The sequence below is a fragment of the Leptodactylus fuscus genome, chromosome 1, assembly GCF_031893055.1.
Source record: "Leptodactylus fuscus isolate aLepFus1 chromosome 1, aLepFus1.hap2, whole genome shotgun sequence".
Taxonomy (NCBI): domain Eukaryota; kingdom Metazoa; phylum Chordata; class Amphibia; order Anura; family Leptodactylidae; genus Leptodactylus; species Leptodactylus fuscus.
This window is the reverse complement of record NC_134265.1, coordinates 1,245,363-1,266,709: the sequence shown is the minus strand read 5'-3', so window position 1 is coordinate 1,266,709 and position 21,347 is coordinate 1,245,363. Positions and strand designations below refer to the sequence as shown.

Below are 21,347 nucleotides of genomic sequence, written 5' to 3'. Positions count from 1 at the left end.
CGGTGTAGTATCTGTGTCCAGGGGCCCGCTGTACAGTCACCGGCCCTCGGACTAGTATCTGTGTCCAGGGGCCCGCTGTACAGTCACCGGCCCTCGGAGTAGTATCTGTGTCCAGGGGCCCGCTGTACAGTCACCGGCCCTCGGAGTAGTATCTGTGTCCAGGGGCCCGCTGTACAGTCACCGGCCCTCGGAGTAGTATCTGTGTCCAGGGGCCCGCTGTACAGTCACCGGCCCTCGGAGTAGTATCTGTGTCCAGGGGCCCGCTGTACAGTCACCGGCCCTCGGAGTAGTATCTGTGTCCAGGGGCCCGCTGTGCAGTCACTGGCCCTCAGAGTAGTATGTGTGTCTAGGAGCCCGCTGTACAGTCATTGGCCCCCGATGTGGTATCTGTGTCCAGGGGCTCGCTGTGCAGTCACTGGTCCCCGGTGTGGTATTTCTCTTCAGGGGCCCGCTGTGCAGTCACTGGCCCCCGGTGCGGTATCTGTGTCCAGGGCCCCGCTGTACACTCACCGGCCCTCGGGGAGGTAATTGTCTCCAGGGGCCCGCTGTACAGTCACTGGCCCCCGGTGTGGTATTTGTTTCCAGGGGCCCGCTGTGCAGTCACTGGTCCCCGGTGTGGTATTTCTCCCCTGGGGCCCGCCGCAGCCAGTCACAGGTTAGTGCTCTCTGAGAGCGAGGAGGACAAGTGCAGAGAGACGGGGACGTGATCGGAGAGGCCGGCCAGTCGTGTGATGAACTGAACCTTCTCTACAACCTGCAAAGAAGACCAGAGCGAGGAGGCTTAAAGGGGAAGTCCACAACACCAGGGGGACACGGCCGGATTATATGGGAATAAACCTCCAGTCTCCTGTCTGACACTCGCCCGCCTATAAAGAATCAGACACAGTCTACCCCCCCTGCTCCTCTCCACCCACAGGGTCCTATGGGGCTGAGCTGCTCCTCTCCACCCACAGGGTCCTATGGGGCTGAGCTGCTCCTCTCCACCCACAGGGTCCTATGGGGCTGAGCTGCTCCTCTCCACCCACAGGGTCCTATGGGGCTGAGCTGCTCCTCTCCACCCACAGGGTCCTATGGGGCTGAGCTGCTCCTCTCCACCCACAGGGTCCTATGGGGCTGAGCTGCTCCTCTCCACCCACAGGGTCCTATGGGGCTGAGCTCCTCCTCTCCACCCACATGGTCACCAGAGCAGCTGCCGGTCAGATACTCACCGCCGGTAGCAGAGTATCCGCCTCCCTGTACAGAATGTAGTCAATGCGCCGTCCTGTCCAGTGCTCGGCCCCGCCATCATCCTGAGGTAGTGGTGCAGCCACGTACAGCCGGCGCTCACTATCAGACTGCAACGTGCTGTAAGAGGAGGGCAGACGTGAGGAGGGAGTGATGGGGGAGGGGTGTCAGTCCACTGTTACCGTCACTCACCTCTTCAGCCTGGCCGGGGTGTTCACAGCTTCGTGGTACAGAAGCTCCTGTCGGAGGAGGGTCCCTGAGAAGGCAAAAGGGCAACCATGACTGACGGACTATGGAGGAGAGGGGAGCAGGAGGAGGGGACTAAACCTGGGGGGGAGGGATCATATCAGACCGAAAATATGGCCCGACTGATATACTAATGACACCTATGTGAGAGGATAGCCCCTCCCCCGACTACCAATACAATGTAACCTAATAGAGAAGGACAGCTATGTGAGAGGATAGCCCCTCCCCCGACTACCAATACAATGTAACCTAATACAGAAGGACAGCTATGTGATAGGATAGCCCCTCCCCCCCGACTACCAATACAATGTACCCTAATACAGAAGGACAGCTATGTGAGAGGATAGCCCCTCCCCCGACTACCAATACAATGTAACCTAATACAGAAGGACAGCTATGTGATAGGATAGCCCCTCCCCCCCGACTACCAATACAATGTACCCTAATACAGAAGGACAGCTATGTGAGAGGATAGCCCCTCCCCCGACTACCAATACAATGTAACCTAATAGAGAAGGACAGCTATGTGAGAGGATAGCCCCTCCCCCGACTACCAATACAATGTAACCTAATACAGAAGGACAGCTATGTGAGAGGATAGCCCCTCCCCCCGACTACCAATAAAATGTAACCTAATAGAGAAGGACAGTTATGTGAGAGGATAGCCCCTCCCCCCCCCCGACTACCAATACATTGTAACCTAATACAGGAGGACAGCTATGTGAGAGGATAGCCCCTCCCCCCGACTACCAATACAATGTAACCTAATACAGAAGGACAGCTATGTGAGAGGATAGCCCCTCCCCCGACTACCAACACAATGTAACCTAATACAGGAGGACACCTATGTGAGAGGATAGCCCCTCCCCCGACTACCAATACAATGTAACCTAATAGAGAAGGACAGCTATGTGAGATGATAGCCCCTCCCCCTGACTACCAATACAATGTAACCTAATACAGAAGGACAGCTATGTGAGAGGATAGCCCCTCCCCCCGACTACCAATACAATGTAACCTAATACAGAAGGACAGCTATGTGAGAGGATAGCCCCTCCCACCCAGACTACCAATACAATGTAACCTAATAGAGAAGGACAGCTATGTGAGAGGATAGCCCCTCCCCCGACTACCAATACAATGTAACCTAATACAGAAGGACAGCTATGTGAGAGGATAGCCCCTCCCCCCGACTACCAATACAATGTAACCTAATACAGAAGGACAGCTATGTGAGAGGATAGCCCCTCCCCCCGACTACCAATACAATGTACCCTAATACAGAAGGACAGCTATGTGAGAGGATAGCCCCTCCCCCGACTACCAATACAATGTAACCTAATACAGAAGGACAGCTATGTGAGAGGATAGCCCCTCCCCCCGACTACCAATACAATGTAACCTAATACAGAAGGACAGCTATGTGAGAGGATAGCCCCTCCCCCCGACTACCAATACAATGTACCCTAATACAGAAGGACAGCTATGTGAGAGGATAGCCCCTCCCCCGACTACCAATACAATGTAACCTAATACAGAAGGACAGCTATGTGAGAGGATAGCCCCTCCCCCCGACTACCAATACAATGTAACCTAATACAGAAGGACAGCTATGTGAGAGGATAGCCCCTCCCCCCGACTACCAATACAATGTACCCTAATACAGAAGGACAGCTATGTGAGAGGATAGCCCCTCCCCCTGACTACCAATACAATGTAACCTAATACAGAAGGACAGCTATGTGAGAGGATAGCCCCTCCCCCCGACTACCAATACAATTTAACCTAATACAGAAGGACAGCTATGTGAGAGGATAGCCCCTCCCCCCCCCCCGACTACCAATACAATGTAACCTAATACAGAAGGACAGCTATGTGAGAGGATAGCCCCTCCCCCCGACTACCAATACAATGTACCCTAATACAGAAGGACAGCTATGTGAGAGGATAGCCCCTCCCCCGACTACCAATACAATGTAACCTAATACAGAAGGACAGCTATGTGAGAGGATAGCCCCTCCCCCCGACTACCAATACAATGTACCCTAATACAGAAGGACAGCTATGTGAGAGGATAGCCACTCCCCCGACTACCAATACAATGTAACGTAATACAGAAGGACAGCTATGTGAGAGGATAGCCCCTCCCCCGACTACCAATACAATGTAACCTAATACAGAAGGACAGCTATGTGAGAGGATAGCCCCTCCCCCGACTACCAATACAATGTAACGTAATACAGAAGGACAGCTATGTGAGAGGATAGCCCCTCCCCTGACTACCAATACAATGTAACCTAATACAGAAGGACAGCTATGTGAGAGGATAGCCCCTCCCCCCGACTACCAATACAATGTAACCTAATACAGAAGGACAACTATGTGAGAGGATAGCCCCTCCCCCGACTACCAATACAATGTAACCTAATACAGAAAGACAGCTATGTGAGAGGATAGCCCCTCCCTCGACTACCAATAAAATGTAACCTAATACAGAAGGGCGGCTATGTGAGAGGATAGCCCCTCCCCCCGACTACCAATAAAATGTAACCTAATACAGAAGGACAGCTATGTGAGAGGATAGCCCCTCCCCCCGACTACCAATACAATGTAACCTAATACAGAAAGACAGCTATGTGAGAGGATAGCCCCTCCCCCGACTACCAATAAAATGTAACCTAATACAGAAGGACAGCTATGTGAGAGGATAGCCCCTCCCCCGACTACCAATAAAATGTAACCTAATACAGAAGGGCGGCTATGTGAGAGGATAGCCCCCTCCCCCCGACTACCAATACAATGTAACCTAATACAGAAGCACAGCTATGTGAGAGGATAGCCCCTCCCCCCGACTACCAATACAATGTAACCTAATACAGGAGGACAGCTATGTGAGAGGATAGCCCCTCCCCCGACTACAAATACAATGTAACCTAATACAGAAGGACAGCTATGTGAGAGGATAGCCCCTCCCCCGACTACAAATACAATGTAACCTAATACAGAAGGACAGCTATGTGAGAGGATAGCCCCTCCCCCCGACTACCAATACAATGTAACCTAATACAGAAGGACAGCTATGTGAGAGGATAGCCCCTCCCCCGACTACCAATACAATGTAACCTAATACAGAAGGACAGCTATGTGAGAGCATAGCCCCTCCCCCGACTACCAATACAATGTAACCTAATACAGAAGGACAGCTATGTGAGAGGATAGCCCCTCCCCCCGAGAACCAATACAATGTAACCTAATACATAAGGACAGCTATGTGAGAGGATAGCCCCTCCCCCGACTACCAATACAATGTAACGTAATACAGAAGGACAGCTATGTGAGAGGATAGCCCCTCCCCCGACTACCAATACAATGTAACCTAATAGAGAAGGACAGCTATGTGAGAGGATAGCCCCTCCCCCGACTACCAATACAATGTAACCTAATACAGAAGGACAGCTATGTGAGAGGATAGCCCCTCCCCCGACTACCAATACAATGTAACCTAATACAGAAGGACAGCTATGTGAGAGGATAGCCCCTCCCCCGACTACCAATACAGTGTAACCTAATACAGAAGGACAGCTATGTGAGAGGATAGCCCCTCCCCCCGACTACCAATACAATGTAACCTAATACAGAAGGACAACTATGTGAGAGGATAGCCCCTCCCCCGACTACCAATACAATGTAACCTAATACAGGAGGACACCTATGTGAGAGGATAGCCCCTCCCCCGACTACCAATACAATGTAACCTAATACAGAAGGACAGCTATGTGAGAGGATAGCCCCTCCCCCGACTACCAATACAATGTAACCTAATACAGGAGGACACCTATGTGAGAGGATAGCCCCTCCCCCGACTACCAATACAATGTAACCTAATACAGAAGGACAGCTATGTGAGAGGATAGCCCCTCCCCCCGACTACCAATACAATGTAACCTAATACAGAAGGACAGCTATGTGAGAGGATAGCCCCTCCCCCGACTACCAATACAATGTAACCTAATACAGAAGGACAGCTATGTGAGAGGATAGCCCCTCCCCCGACTACCAATACAATGTAACCTAATACAGGAGGACAGCTATGTGAGAGGATAGCCCCTCCCCCATAGAACCAATACAATGTAACCTAATACAGAAGGACAGCTATGTGAGAGGATAGCCCCTCCCCCCCCCCGACTACCAATACATTGTAACCTAATACAGAAGGACAGCTATGTGAGAGGATAGCCCCTCCCCCGACTACCAATACAATGTAACCTAATACAGAAGGACAGCTATGTGAGAGGATAGCCCCTCCCCCCGACTACCAATACAATGTAACCTAATACAGGAGGACAGCTATGTGAGAGGATAGCCCCTCCCCTGACTACCAATACAATGTAACCTAATACAGAAGGACAGCTATGTGAGAGGATAGCCCCTCCCCCGAGAACCAATACAATGTAACCTAATACAGAAGGACAGCTATGTGAGAGGATAGCCCCTCCCCCGACTACCAATACAATGTAACGTAATACAGAAGGACAGCTATGTGAGAAGATAGCCCCTCCCCCGAGAACCAATACAATGTAACCTAATACAGAAGGACAGCTATGTGAGAGGATAGCCCCTCCCCCGACTACCAATACAATGTAACCTAATACAGAAGGACAGCTATGTGAGATGATAGCCCCTCCCCCGACTACCAATACAATGTAACCTAATAGAGAAGGACAGTTATGTGAGAGGATAGCCCCTCCCCCGACTACCAATACAATGTAACGTAATACAGAAGGACAGCTATGTGAGAGGACAGCCCCTCCCCCGACTACCAATACAATGTAACCTAATAGAGCAGGACAACTATGTGAGAGGATAGCCCCTCCCCCTGACTACCAATACAATGTAACCTAATACAGAAGGACAGCTATGTGAGAGGATAGCCCCTCCCCCCGACTACCAATACAATGTAACCTAATAGAGAAGGACAGCTATGTGAGATGATAGCCCCTCCCCCCGACTACCAATACAATGTAACCTAATACAGAAGGACAGCTATGTGAGAGGATAGCCCCTCCCCCGACTACCAATACAATGTAACCTAATACAGAAGGACAGCTATGTGAGAGGATAGCCCCTCCCCCGACTACCAATACAATGTAACCTAATAGAGAAGGACAGCTATGTGAGAGGATAGCCCCTCCCCCCGAGAACCAATACAATGTAACCTAATACAGAAGGACAGCTATGTGAGAGGATAGCCCCTCCCCCGAGAACCAATACAATGTAACCTAATACAGAAGGACAGCTATGTGAGAGGATAGCCCCTTCCCCGACTACCAATACAATGTAACCTAATAGAGAAGGACAGCTATGTGAGAGGATAGCCCCTCCCCCGACTACCAATACAATGTAACCTAATAGAGAAGGACAGTTATGTGAGAGGATAGCCCCTCCCCCGACTACCAATACAATGTAACCTAATAGAGAAGGACAGCTATGTGAGAGGATAGCCCCTCCCCCGACTACCAATACAATGTAACGTAATACAGAAGGACAGCTATGTGAGAGGATAGCCCCTCCCCCGACTACCAATACAATGTAACCTAATAGAGAAGGACAGCTATGTGAGAGGATAGTCAGTCTTGCTGCCAGGAGACATGTCCCCGAGGTCACCACGCAGAAGAGGGAGCATTCGGCTATATAGGGCACTGCATAGACTTCTGTGTCATGTCTCGCACCAATCAGGAGACGTCACCTTCTTCTTATGTCACTTCCTTCTCTGATAATATTTAACCGCACGTTGTTTTAGTAACAGTGTCTCAGCGTTTCCTTCTTGGTTTAGAGAGGAGCGAATACCGACCTAGTGTGTGCGGTATCACCTCCTTACTGCTGGCACTCGGCCTAGCACCGGGGTTAGAGGACAATTAGTCAGAAACACGCCTGTGACCTTCTCACATATATACAGAGTCATACAGAGCACCACAAGGCTCAGCAGTGCGGGGGAGGGGGGATACAGGTGTCTGACAACTTCTCTGGACTCACCCATGGCTCCGGGCCGGTCTCGCCCTGCGCAGTCTCTACAGGGATCGGTATACATCGAGAATAACTTGTGCTTCTGCTCCAGGCAGTCATCTGGCGGTATAAAACGTGAGACACGTGAGACACAAGAGGCGAATAAACCCGCGACCCAGGGCGCGGCTCCAATGACCCAAATCAGCAGCGCCACCTACATGACCCCCAGCGGCCAAGCACACACCTACACCCTATCCATCACTATAGCGCCACCAACATGACCCCCAGAGACCAAGCACACACCTACAACCTATCCATCACTATAGCGCCACCTACATGACCCCCAGCGGCCAAGCACACACCTACACCCTATCCATCACTATAGCGCCACCAACATGACCCCCAGAGACCAAGCACACACCTACACCCTATCCATCACTATAGCGCCACCTACATGACCCCCAGCGGTTAAGCACACACCTACACCCTATCCATCACTATAGCGCCACCTACATGACCCCCAGCGACCAAGCACACACCTACACCCTATCCATCACTATAGCGCCACCTACATGACCCCCAGCGACCAAGCACACACCTACACCCTATCCATCACTATAGCGCCACCAACATGACCCCCAGAGACCAAGCACACACCTACAACCTATCCATCACTATAGCGCCACCTACATGACCCCCAGAGACCAAGCACACACCTACACCCTATCCATCACTATAGCGCCACCTACATGACCCCCAGAGACCAAGCACACACCTACACCCTATCCATCACTATAGCGCCACCAACATGACCCCCAGCGACCAAGCACACACCTACACCCTATCCATCACTATAGCGCCACCTACATGACCCCCAGAGACCAAGCACACACCTACACCCTATCCATCACTATAGCGCCACCTACATGACCCCCAGCGACCAAGCACACACCTACACCCTATCCATCACTATAGCGCCACCAACATGACCCCCAGCGACCAAGCACACACCTACACCCTATCCATCACTATAGCGCCACCTACATGACCCCCAGCGACCAAGCACACACCTACAACCTATCCATCACTATAGCGCCACCAACATGACCCCCAGAGACCAAGCACACACCTACACCCTATCCATCACTATAGCGCCACCTACATGACCCCCAGCGGCCAAGCACACACCTACAACCTATCCATCACTATAGCGCCACCTACATGACCCCCAGCGGCCAAGCACACACCTACAACCTATCCATCACTATAGCGCCACCTACATGACCCCCAGCGACCAAGCACACACCTACACCCTATCCATCACTATAGCGCCACCTACATGACCCCCAGCGGCCAAGCACACACCTACACCCTATCCATCACTATAGCGCCACCAACATGACCCCCAGCGGCCAAGCACACACCTACACCCTATCCATCACTATAGCGCCACCTACATGACCCCCAGAGACCAAGCACACACCTACACCCTATCCATCACTATAGCGCCACCTACATGACCCCCAGCGGCCAAGCACACACCTACAACCTATCCATCACTATAGCGCCACCTACATGACCCCCAGCGGCCAAGCACACACCTACAGCATATCCATCACTATAGCGCCACCTACATGACCCCCAGCGGCCAAGCACACACCTACAGCATATCCATCACTATAGCGCCACCTACATGACCCCCAGCGGCCAAGCACACACCTACACCCTATCCATCACTATAGCGCCACCAACATGACCCCCAGCGGCCAAGCACACACCTACAACCTATCCATCACTATAGCGCCACCTACATGACCCCCAGCGACCAAGCACACACCTACACCCTATCCATCACTATAGCGCCACCTACATGACCCCCAGCGGCCAAGCACACACCTACCACCTATCCATCACTATAGCGCCACCTACATGACCCCCAGCGGCCAAGCACACACCTACACCCTATCCATCACTATAGCGCCACCTACATGACCCCCAGCGGCCAAGCACACACCTACACCCTATCCATCACTATAGCGCCACCTACATGACCCCCAGCGGCCAAGCACACACCTACAACCTATCCATCACTATAGCGCCACCTACATGACCCCCAGCGGCCAAGCACACACCTACAGCATATCCATCACTATAGCGCCACCTACATGACCCCCAGCGGCCAAGCACACACCTACAGCATATCCATCACTATAGCGCCACCTACATGACCCCCAGCGGCCAAGCACACACCTACACCCTATCCATCACTATAGCGCCACCAACATGACCCCCAGCGGCCAAGCACACACCTACAACCTATCCATCACTATAGCGCCACCTACATGACCCCCAGAGACCAAGCACATACCTACACCCTATCCATCACTATAGTGCCACCTACATGACCCCCAGCGGCCAAGCACACACCTACACCCTATCCATCACTATAGCGCCACCTACATTACCCCCAGAGACCAAGCACACACCTACAACCTATCCATCACTATAGCGCCACCTACATGACCCCCAGAGACCAAGCACATACCTACACCCTATCCATCACTATAGTGCCACCTACATGACCCCCAGCGGCCAAGCACACACCTACAACCTATCCATCACTATAGCGCCACCTACATGACCCCCAGCGGCCAAGCACACACCTACAACCTATCCATCACTATAGCGCCACCTACATGACCCCCAGAGACCAAGCACACACCTACAGCATATCCATCACTATAGCGCCACCTACATGACCCCCAGCGACCAAGCACACACCTACAACCTATCCATCACTATAGCGCCACCAACATGACCCCCAGCGGCCAAGCACACACCTACACCCTATCCATCACTATAGCGCCACCTACATGACCCCCAGCGGCCAAGCACACACCTACACCCTATCCATCACTATAGCGCCACCAACATGACCCCCAGCGGCCAAGCACACACCTACAGCATATCCATCACTATAGCGCCACCTACATGACCCCCAGCAGCCAAGCACACACCTACAACCTATCCATCACTATAGCGCCACCAACATGACCCCCAGAGACCAAGCACACACCTACAACCTATCCATCACTATAGCGCCACCTACATGACCCCCAGCGACCAAGCACACACCTACAACCTATCCATCACTATAGCGCCACCAACATGACCCCCAGCGGCCAAGCACACACCTACAGCATATCCATCACTATAGCGCCACCTACATGACCCCCAGCAGCCAAGCACACACCTACAACCTATCCATCACTATAGCGCCACCAACATGACCCCCAGAGACCAAGCACACACCTACACCCTATCCATCACTATAGCGCCACCTACATGACCCCCAGCGGCCAAGCACACACCTACAACCTATCCATCACTATAGCGCCACCAACATGACCCCCAGCGACCAAACACATACCTACAACCTATCCATCACTATAGCGCCACCTACATGACCCCCAGCGACCAAGCACACACCTACAACCTATCCATCACTATAGCGCCACCTACATGACCCCCAGCGGCCAAGCACACACCTACAACCTATCCATCACTATAGCGCCACCTACATGACCCCCAGCGACCAAGCACACACCTACAACCTATCCATCACTATAGCGCCACCTACATGACCCCCAGCGGCCAAGCACACACCTACAACCTATCCATCACTATAGCGCCACCTACATGACCCCCAGCGGCCAAGCACACACCTACAACCTATCCATCACTATAGCGCCACCTACATGACCCCCAGCAGCCAAGCACACACCTACCACCTATCCATCACTATAGCGCCACCTACATGACCCCCAGCGACCAAGCACACACCTACAACCTATCCATCACTATAGCGCCACCTACATGACCCCCAGCGGCCAAGCACACACCTACAACCTATCCATCACTATAGCGCCACCTACATGACCCCCAGCGACCAAGCACACACCTACAGCATATCCATCACTATAGCGCCACCTACATGACCCCCAGCAGTCAAGCACACACCTACAACCTATCCATCACTATAGCGCCACCTACATGACCCCCAGCGACCAAGCACACACCTACAACCTATCCATCACTATAGCGCCACCTACATGACCCCCAGCGGTCAAGCACACACCTACAACCTATCCATCACTATAGCGCCACCTACATGACCCCCAGCGGCCAAGCACACACCTACACCCTATCCATCACTATAGCGCCACCTACATGACCCCCAGCGACCAAGCACACACCTACAACCTATCCATCACTATAGCGCCACCTACATGACCCCCAGCGGCCAAGCACACACCTACACCCTATCCATCACTATAGCGCCACCTACATGACCCCCAGCAGCCAAGCACACACCTACCACCTATCCATCACTATAGCGCCACCTACATGACCCCCAGCAGCCAAGCACACACCTACAACCTATCCATCACTATAGCGCCACCTACATGACCCCCAGCGGCCAAGCACACACCTACACCCTATCCATCACTATAGCGCCACCTACATGACCCCCAGCGGCCAAGCACACACCTACACCCTATCCATCACTATAGCGCCACCTACATGACCCCCAGCAGCCAAGCACACACCTACCACCTATCCATCACTATAGCGCCACCTACATGACCCCCAGCAGCCAAGCACACACCTACACCCTATCCATCACTATAGCGCCACCTACATGACCCCCAGCGGCCAAGCACACACCTACACCCTATCCATCACTATAGCGCCACCTACATGACCCCCAGCAGCCAAGCACACACCTACCACCTATCCATCACTATAGCGCCACCTACATGACCCCCAGCAGCCAAGCACACACCTACAACCTATCCATCACTATAGCGCCACCTACATGACCCCCAGCGGCCAAGCACACACCTACACCCTATCCATCACTATAGCGCCACCTACATGACCCCCAGCGGCCAAGCACACACCTACAACCTATCCATCACTATAGCGCCACCTACATGACCCCCAGCAGCCAAGCACGCACCTACAACCTATCCATCACTATAGCGCCACCTACATGACCCCCAGCGACCAAGCACACACCTACAGCCTATCCATCACTATAGCGCCACCTACATGACCCCCAGCGACCAAGCACATACCTACAACCTATTCATCTCTATAGCGCCACCTACAGTACAGATGTACTGTACATAGGGTATGTCATATTAATAATATTACTGCTCACCAGACAGGGCTGTGTGTCAGTATATACTGCTAATATGAATTGTCCCTGTGTGATGGGTCTGATGTCCTCCTTGTAGCTCCGTGCAGCTATGACCCCACCAACCCCCAGGAGAACATCTCGTACCTGAAGAGCAGTTGTCAAAGTTGAGATCTCCACAGAGAACATCAAAAGCCACAAGTTCTCCGTCCTGAGAGTTCTCAGCCTGGAAGTCAGACACCCACTGGAGGAGGAGAGACATCTGGTCACAGCGTATGGCGGCATCGCCTGACACACAGGGACAGAAACATGTAGTCACCGCAGAAAATATACATGTATTGTATCACTCATCTGTAACACCATACCGAACAACTGTTACTACTCATCCGTCATATCATACCTAGCAGCCGTCACATCATACCTAGCAGCCGTCACAGCATACCCGTCACTACTCACCCGTCACAGAATACCCGTCACTACTCACCCATCACAGAATACCCGTCACTACTAACCCATCACAGAATACCCATCACTACTCACCCATCACAGAATACCCGTCACTACTCACCCGTCACTACTCACCCGTCACTACTCACCCGTCACAGAATACCCTTCACTACTCACCCATCACAGCATACCCGTCACTACTCACCCGTCACAGAATACCCTTCACTACTCACCCATCACAGAATATCCGTCACTACTCACCCATCACAGAATACCCTTCACTACTCACCCATCACAGAATACCCGTCACTACTCACCCATCACAGAATATCCGTCACTACTCACCCGTCACATCATACCTAGCAGCCGTCACTACTCACCCGTCACATCATACCCGTCACTACTCACCCGTCACAGCATACCCGTCACTACTCACCCGTCACATCATATCTGTCACTACTCACCCGTCACATCATACCTAGCAGCCGTCACAGCATACCCATCACTAAAATTCAATACTGAAACCACGATGAATTTGCAACACTCCGAAGTCTAAAAAATTTTCAATGCTTTATTTCATGTTATCTTCTTAAAAAACAAACAGGCCATAGACCAAACAATCGGACAAAAAACACGTGAAAATAAAATCACTTCGCTTACGCGTTCACCCATCACAGAATACCCGTCACTACTCACCCGTCACATCATATCTGTCACTACTCACCCGTCACATCATACCTAGCAGCCGTCACAGCATACCCATCACTACTCACCCATCACAGAATACCCGTCACTACTCACCCATCACAGAATACCCTTCACTACTCACCTATCACAGAATACCAGTCACTACTAACCCATCACAGAATATACCCATCACTACTCACCCATCACAGAATACCCGTCACTACTCACCCATCACAGAATACCCATCACTACTCACCCATCACAGAATACCCGTCACTACTCACCCGTCACAGAATACCCTTCACTACTCACCCATCACAGAATATCCGTCACTACTCACCCATCACAGAATACCCTTCACTACTCACCCATCACAGAATACCCTTCACTACTCACCCATCACAGAATACCCGTCACTACTCACCCATCACAGAATATCCGTCACTACTCACCCGTCACATCATACCTAGCAGCCGTCACTACTCACCCGTCACATCATACCCGTCACTACTCACCCGTCACAGCATACCCGTCACTACTCACCCGTCACATCATATCTGTCACTACTCACCCGTCACATCATACCTAGCAGCCGTCACAGCATACCCATCACTAAAATTCAATACTGAAACCACGATGAATTTGCAACACTCCGAAGTCTAAAAAATTTTCAATGCTTTATTTCATGTTATCTTCTTAAAAAACAAACAGGCCATAGACCAATCGGACAAAAAACACGTGAAAATAAAATCACTTCGCTTACGCGTTCACCCATCACAGAATACCCGTCACTACTCACCCGTCACATCATATCTGTCACTACTCACCCGTCACATCATACCTAGCAGCCGTCACAGCATACCCATCACTACTCACCCATCACAGCATACCCGTCACTACTCACCCGTCACAGCATACCCATCACTACTCACCTGTTACATCATACCCAACAGCCGTCACATCATACCTAGCAGCCGTCACAGCATACCCATCACTACTCACCCATCACAGAATACCCGCCACTACTCACCCATCACAGAATACCCGTCACTACTAACCCATCACAGAATACCCATCACTACTCACCCATCACAGAATACCCGTCACTACTCACCCGCCACATCATACCTGTCACATTATACCCATCACTACTCACCATATCATACCCGTCACTACTCACCATCATATCATACCCGTCACTACTCAACGCCACATCATACCCAACAGCCGTCACTACTCACCTGTCACATCATACCCGTCACTACTCACCTGTTTCATCATACCCGTCACTACTCACCCGTCACATCATACCCGTCACTACTCACCTGTTTCATCATACCCGTCACTACTCACCCGTCACATCATATCCATCACTACTCACCCATCACATCATACCCGTCACTACTCACCCATCACATCATACCCGTCACATCATACCCGTCACATCATACCCGTCACATCATACCCGTCACTACTCACCCACACATCACACCCAACAACAGTCACTGCTCCTCCACAATATTAACCCATACAGGAGTCACTCCTCATCCACCACATCAGTGAGTCATTGATCCATCATATACCCAACAATCTCGTCATCACCAATTCCTCATATCTCAGCTTATCCGAGCAGCACTCCTCATCCGTCACACCATATCCAATGACCACAACTGATATCCTATCATAACTCCCAATCCAACATCCCCATATCAGATCACCATTCCTGAGCAGTCACACCATATCAGACCACGACTGTTCCAACCATATGGAGTGTCAGTCCTCACCACTGAACATAGAGGCTGCAGATAGGACTGGTTAGTGATATTACCCAGATATAGAGAAAGAGAGGGATGTGTGATCACAGGATATGGTGGCATCTCTCATCACAGTGTACGGTGGCATCACCTAGACACACACAGATAGAGATGTCTGATCAATGGTCCATAGCACCACCCCGGGGACATCACAGGAGAAGGGGACACCACCCCAGGGGACATCACAGAAGAAGGGGACACCACCCCAGGGGACATCACAGGAGAAGGGGACACCACCCCAGGGGACATCACAGGAGAAGGGGACACCACCCCAGGGGACATCACAGGAGAAGGGGACACCACCGGAGAAGGGGACACCACCGGAGAAGGGGACACCACAGGAGAAGGGGACACCACCCCAGGGGACATCACAGGAGAAGGAGACATCACAGGAGAAGGGGACACCACAGGAGAAGGGGACACCACAGGAGAAGGGGACACCACCCCAGGGGACATCACAGGAGAAGGGGGCACCACCGGAGAAGGGGACACCACCGGAGAAGGGGACACCACCGGAGAAGGGGACACCACCCCAGGGGACATCACAGGAGAAGGGGACACCACCCCAGGGGACATCACAGGAGAAGGAGACACCACCGGAGAAGGGGACACCACCCCAGGGGACATCACAGGAGAAGGGGACACCACCCCAGGGGACATCACAGGAGAAGGGGACACCACCGGAGAAGGGGACACCACCCCAGGGGACACCACAGGAGAAGGGGACACCACCGGAGAAGGGGACACCACCCCAGGGGACATCACAGGAGAAGGGGACACCACCGGAGAAGGGGACACCACCCCAGGGGACACCACCGGAGAAGGGGACACCACCGGAGAAGGGGACACCACCCCAGGGGACACCACCGGAGAAGGGGACACCACCGGAGAAGGGGACACCACCCCAGGGGACATCACAGGAGAAGGGGACACCACAGTAGAAAGAGACACCACCCCAGGGGACATCACAGGAGATGGGGACACCACCCCAGGGGACATCACAGGAGAAGGGGACACCACCCCAGGGGACATCACAGGAGAAGGGGACACCACCGGAGAAGGGGACACCACCCCAGGGGACATCACAGGAGAAGGGGACACCACCCCAGGGGACATCACAGGAGAAGGAGACACCACCGGAGAAGGGGACACCACCTCAGGGGACATCACAGAAGAAGGGGACACCACCCCAGGGGACATCACAGGAGAAGGAGACACCACCCCAGGGGACACCACAGGAGAAGGAGACACCACCCCAGGGGACATCACAGGAGAAGGAGACACCACCCCAGGGGACATCACAGGAGAAGGGGACACCACCGGAGAAGGGGACACCACAGGAGAAGGGGACACCATAGGAGAAGGGGACACCACCCCAGGGGACATCACAGGAGAAGGGGACACCACAGGAGAAAGAGACACCACCCCAGGGGACATCACAGGAGATGGGGACACCACCCCAGGGGACATCACAGGAGAAGGAGACACCACAGGAGAAGGGGACACCACCGGAGAAGGAGACACCACAGGAGAAGGAGACACCACCCCAGGGGACATCACAGGAGAAGGAGACACCACAGGAGAAGGGGACACCACCGGAGAAGGAGACACCACCCCAGGGGACATCACAGGAGAAGGAGACACCACCGGAGAAGAGGACACCACAGAAGAAGGGGACACCACAGGAGAAGGAGACACCACCCCAGGGGACATCACAGGAGAAGGAGACACCACAGGAGAAGGGGACATCACAGGAGAAGGGAACACCACCCCAGGGGACATCACAGGAGAAGGGAACATCACCCCAGGGGACACCACCCCAGGGGACATCACAGGAGAAGGGAACACCACCCCAGGGGACACCACCCCAGGGGACATCACAGGAGAAGGGAACACCACCCCAGGGGACACCACCCCAGGGGACATCACAGGAGAAGGGAACACCACCCCAGGGGACATCACAGGAGAAGGGAACATCACCCCAGGGGACATCACAGGAGAAGGGAACATCACCCCAGGGGACATCACATGAGAAGGAGACACCACAGGAGAAGGGGACATCACAGGAGAAGGGAACACCACCCCAGGGGACATCACAGGAGAAGGAGACACCACCGGAGAAGGGGACACCACCGGAGAAGGGGACACCACCGGAGAAGGGGACACCACCCGAGAAGGGGACACCACCCGAGAAGGGGACACCACCCGAGAAGGGGACACCACCCGAGAAGGGGACACCAACCAGACATGCAGAAAACATAAGAGTGGGTGCTATCTTTGAGAGGGTAGATAACACCACCCAGACAGGACAGCACAGCTACAGGAGGAGGAGAGGTCATTCTTTCTAACCATCAGCCTTCAGTGTAGAAACAAGCTGTAATGGTGATGGAGCAGAAGTTTCGGCACTGAACGCCCCATCGCTCTGCACCTCACCGGTCACATATATACAGCCTATGGTCTATATGAGCCAAGCAGCTTCCAGCACAGACACAGCTTATGTGCGCCCCCATCTGGTGGTCAGACTGTACTTACTCTCTGGTGCGTGGAGGTGTGTGCAGTTCATATATCCCACAATGCTTTGTCTCTGTTCGGTGGTCCCAAGGTGAACCTGCAGGTACAAACCACATCACGGGCTGAGGAAACGTGGAGGGATTGTGCCACGTCCCAAGCGAGACCACAGACTTATTGTCCTGCATTGCACTACCTGTGGTCACTAGTGTGGGGGCGCCATGTTTGGAAGTGGATATACATAGCAGTGTGGTTACAATGTAAGAGTTCTATCTTGTACATATGTCATCCCATACAGCACAGCACTGTGACCGCCGCCGTCTCCCGCCATACCGACCACCTTACCTTTACACACAGGAGGCCTTTAGACGCCAGCGCATCCTCCCCCCGCGCATTCGGGTAGATATAGTACTTGGCGCTCAGTGGTGGGTGCCGACTGGCCAGGAACAATCCGCTGTTGAAGAACTTGAAGCCGCAACCCCGAGGACCTGAAGGGCCGACATCATACAGGATATAGGGGAAGGAGTCTCCAAGGCACCGGCGCAGTTTTCGTGAAGCTCGTCCATCAAATACTTCCTGTAGACAGATGAAGTCTGCGTTTTGTGGGAAATCCTCAGAAACCTCAAACGGGCCGTCCTCTCCTCCACCGGCCACCCGCTTACAAGGCGTCTCAATCATGGGCAGGACATCCTCAGTGCGACATATGGCCAACGTGTCCCGGCCTTGCTCTGGAGGAGAGCACAGAAGCTTGGAGATACTGGTGACCCGACGTTGCGTGTGGCTCAGGTTACTGAAACGGGCTAAGCCATCTGGCAAGAGACAAAGGTTGGCACTGACGAAGATGAAGGAGCAGTCACCAGTGATGGTTCTCTCTGGAGGGTCCCGGGAATTCACAGATTGCTGATAACTGAATGGACGGCGAATCTGGTGGAGCGGAGCCCAAAGCAGAAGACCAAAAAAACACAGGGGTAAAGAGAGCACAAAGAGGAGCAGGAAGAGCGGCACCCCGAAGAGCAGGCCCAGGAACCTCAGGGCAGCACCACTAGAGCGCTCTACACTGGTGCAGACCACGCAGGACAGGAGGCGATCAATGAACCAGTATGATGGAAAGACCAGAACGCAACTCAGGTAGAAGAGGGCATCAAGCAGGCAGCAGCTGAAGGGCGACTCCGAGAGAGGCATTGGGGTCTCCGCACACCAACGGACTCATAGACTGAAACACAAGGAAAGTGGAGAAGTCAACACTCCAGAAACCATCAGCAGGGAAATCTATAGGGGAGGGGTATCCTGGACTTGTGGTTATGTCCCACCGATGGTCCAAGACAATGGTTCCTCAGGACCTCTGCTCATGGGAAACTGCAATTATATCACCAACAGTCTAATAACCCAAGACCATCATGGACATCTCATCATCCGAGATGAGCCAGGAGATGGCCCCCGACCTACAACACCCCCAGTCTGTGACCACCTGTCACATATGATAAGATCTACCCAATGACATGAGGTCACCTCCATACTAAGCAAGACGAGGCCTCCGACCTACAACACCTCCAGTCTGTGACACTGGCCTCAGTCACATATGATAAGATCTAACCTAATAAGAAGACGTCATCCTGGAGTGTGACCTATATACACCATATATGCCATCCTGGAGTGTGACCTATATACGCCATATACACCATCCTGGAGTGTGACCTATATACACCATATACGCCATCCTGGAGTGTGACCTATATACACCATATACGCCATCCTGGAGTGTGACCTATATACACCATATACACCATCCTGGAGTGTGACCTATATACACCATATACGCCATCCTGGAGTGTGACCTATATACACCATATACGCCATCCTGGAGTGTGACCTATATACACCATATACGCCATCCTGGAGTGTGACCTATATACACCATATACGCCATCCTGGAGTGTGACCTATATACCCCATATACGCCATCCTGGAGTGTGACCTATATACACCATATACACCATCCTGGAGTGTGACCTATATACGCCATCCTGGAGTGTGACCTATATACACCATATACGCCATCCTGGAGTGTGACCTATATACACCATCCTGGAGTGTGACCTATATACACCATATACGCCATCCTGGAGTGTGACCTATATACACCATCCTGGAGTGTGACCTATATACACCATATACGCCATCCTGGAGTGTGACCTATATACACCATCCTGGAGTGTGACCTATATACACCCACGAAGTCCCTCCCTCTGACACCCTAATCAGTCAGTGGTACCGCACGCTCCTATAGATATTCGTGGTACTAGCATAAAAGGGACCTCCGACCCAAATACACAGAGTAGAATCCATTTAGCTGCACTCGCTGGTTGTAGTGAAGAATAGAGGGATTTATTTTACAACACAGTTATCGCCATTGACCCAATGCAAAGTAACGCTATAGAAAGGCCGGCGGGATCAGCGCGGTATATACAACGTCTCCGTCCTTACACCTTCATCAGAAACAATCTAGTACATAACACAAGCGGTGCGGGGTCAAGGCGCCAGGACATAACTATGCATTGCATCACCCTAATCTGTCAGCCATATCTGTATACACTGCAGTCAGATATCAGGATATAACACAGGTACCTGTATACACCGCAGTCAGATATCAGGATATAACACGTATCTGTATACACCGCAGTCATATCAGGATATAACACAGGTATCTGTATACACTGCAGTCAGATATCAGGATATAACACAGGTATCTGTATACACCGCAGTCAGATATCAGGATATAACACGTATCTGTATACACCGCAGTCAGATATCAGGATATAACACGTATCTGTATACACCGCAGTCAGATATCAGGATATAACACACGTATCTGTAAACACTGCAGTCAGATATCAGGATATAACACAGGTATCTGTATACACAGCAGTCAGATATCAGGATATAACACACGTATCTGTATACACCGCAGTCAGATATCAGGATATAACACACGTATCTGTATACACTGCAGTCAGATATCAGGATATAACACAGGTATCTGTATACACCGCAGTCAGATATCAGGATATAACACGTATCTGTATACACCGCAGTCAGATATCAGGATATAACACGTATCTGTATACACCGCAGTCAGATATCAGGATATAACACACGTATCTGTAAACACTGCAGTCAGATATCAGGATATAACACAGGTATCTGTATACACAGCA

General features: G+C 52.2%; 1 protein-coding gene across 1 annotated transcript; it reads right to left on the bottom strand.

The window, feature by feature from the left end:
• Positions 1–297: 297 nt before the first annotated feature.
• LOC142191360 (sphingomyelin phosphodiesterase 5-like) lies at positions 298–19,341 on the bottom strand. The gene is made up of 7 exons (XM_075262345.1): positions 18,478–19,341; positions 18,157–18,232; positions 12,824–12,964; positions 7,504–7,593; positions 1,417–1,480; positions 1,209–1,344; positions 298–754 (listed from the first exon to the last, which is right to left on the bottom strand). Exons 1-7 carry the CDS (start codon positions 19,312–19,314, stop codon positions 650–652), a joined length of 1,449 nt encoding a protein of 482 aa, XP_075118446.1. The 5' UTR covers positions 19,315–19,341; the 3' UTR covers positions 298–649.
• Between the last annotated feature and the right edge of the window lie 2,006 nt (positions 19,342–21,347).

Coding starts and splice junctions, on each gene's coding strand:
- LOC142191360 (XM_075262345.1), bottom strand. CDS start 19,314: ATGCCTCTCTCGGAGTCGCCCTTCAGCTGCTGCCTGCTTGATGCCCTC. Junction 18,233..18,477: donor AAGGCCTCCTGTGTGTAAAG/GTAAGGTGGTCG, acceptor TTGTACCTGCAG/GTTCACCTTGGGACCACCGA. Junction 7,594..12,823: donor CTTTGACAACTGCTCTTCAG/GTACGAGATGTT, acceptor TTATACCGCCAG/ATGACTGCCTGGAGCAGAAG.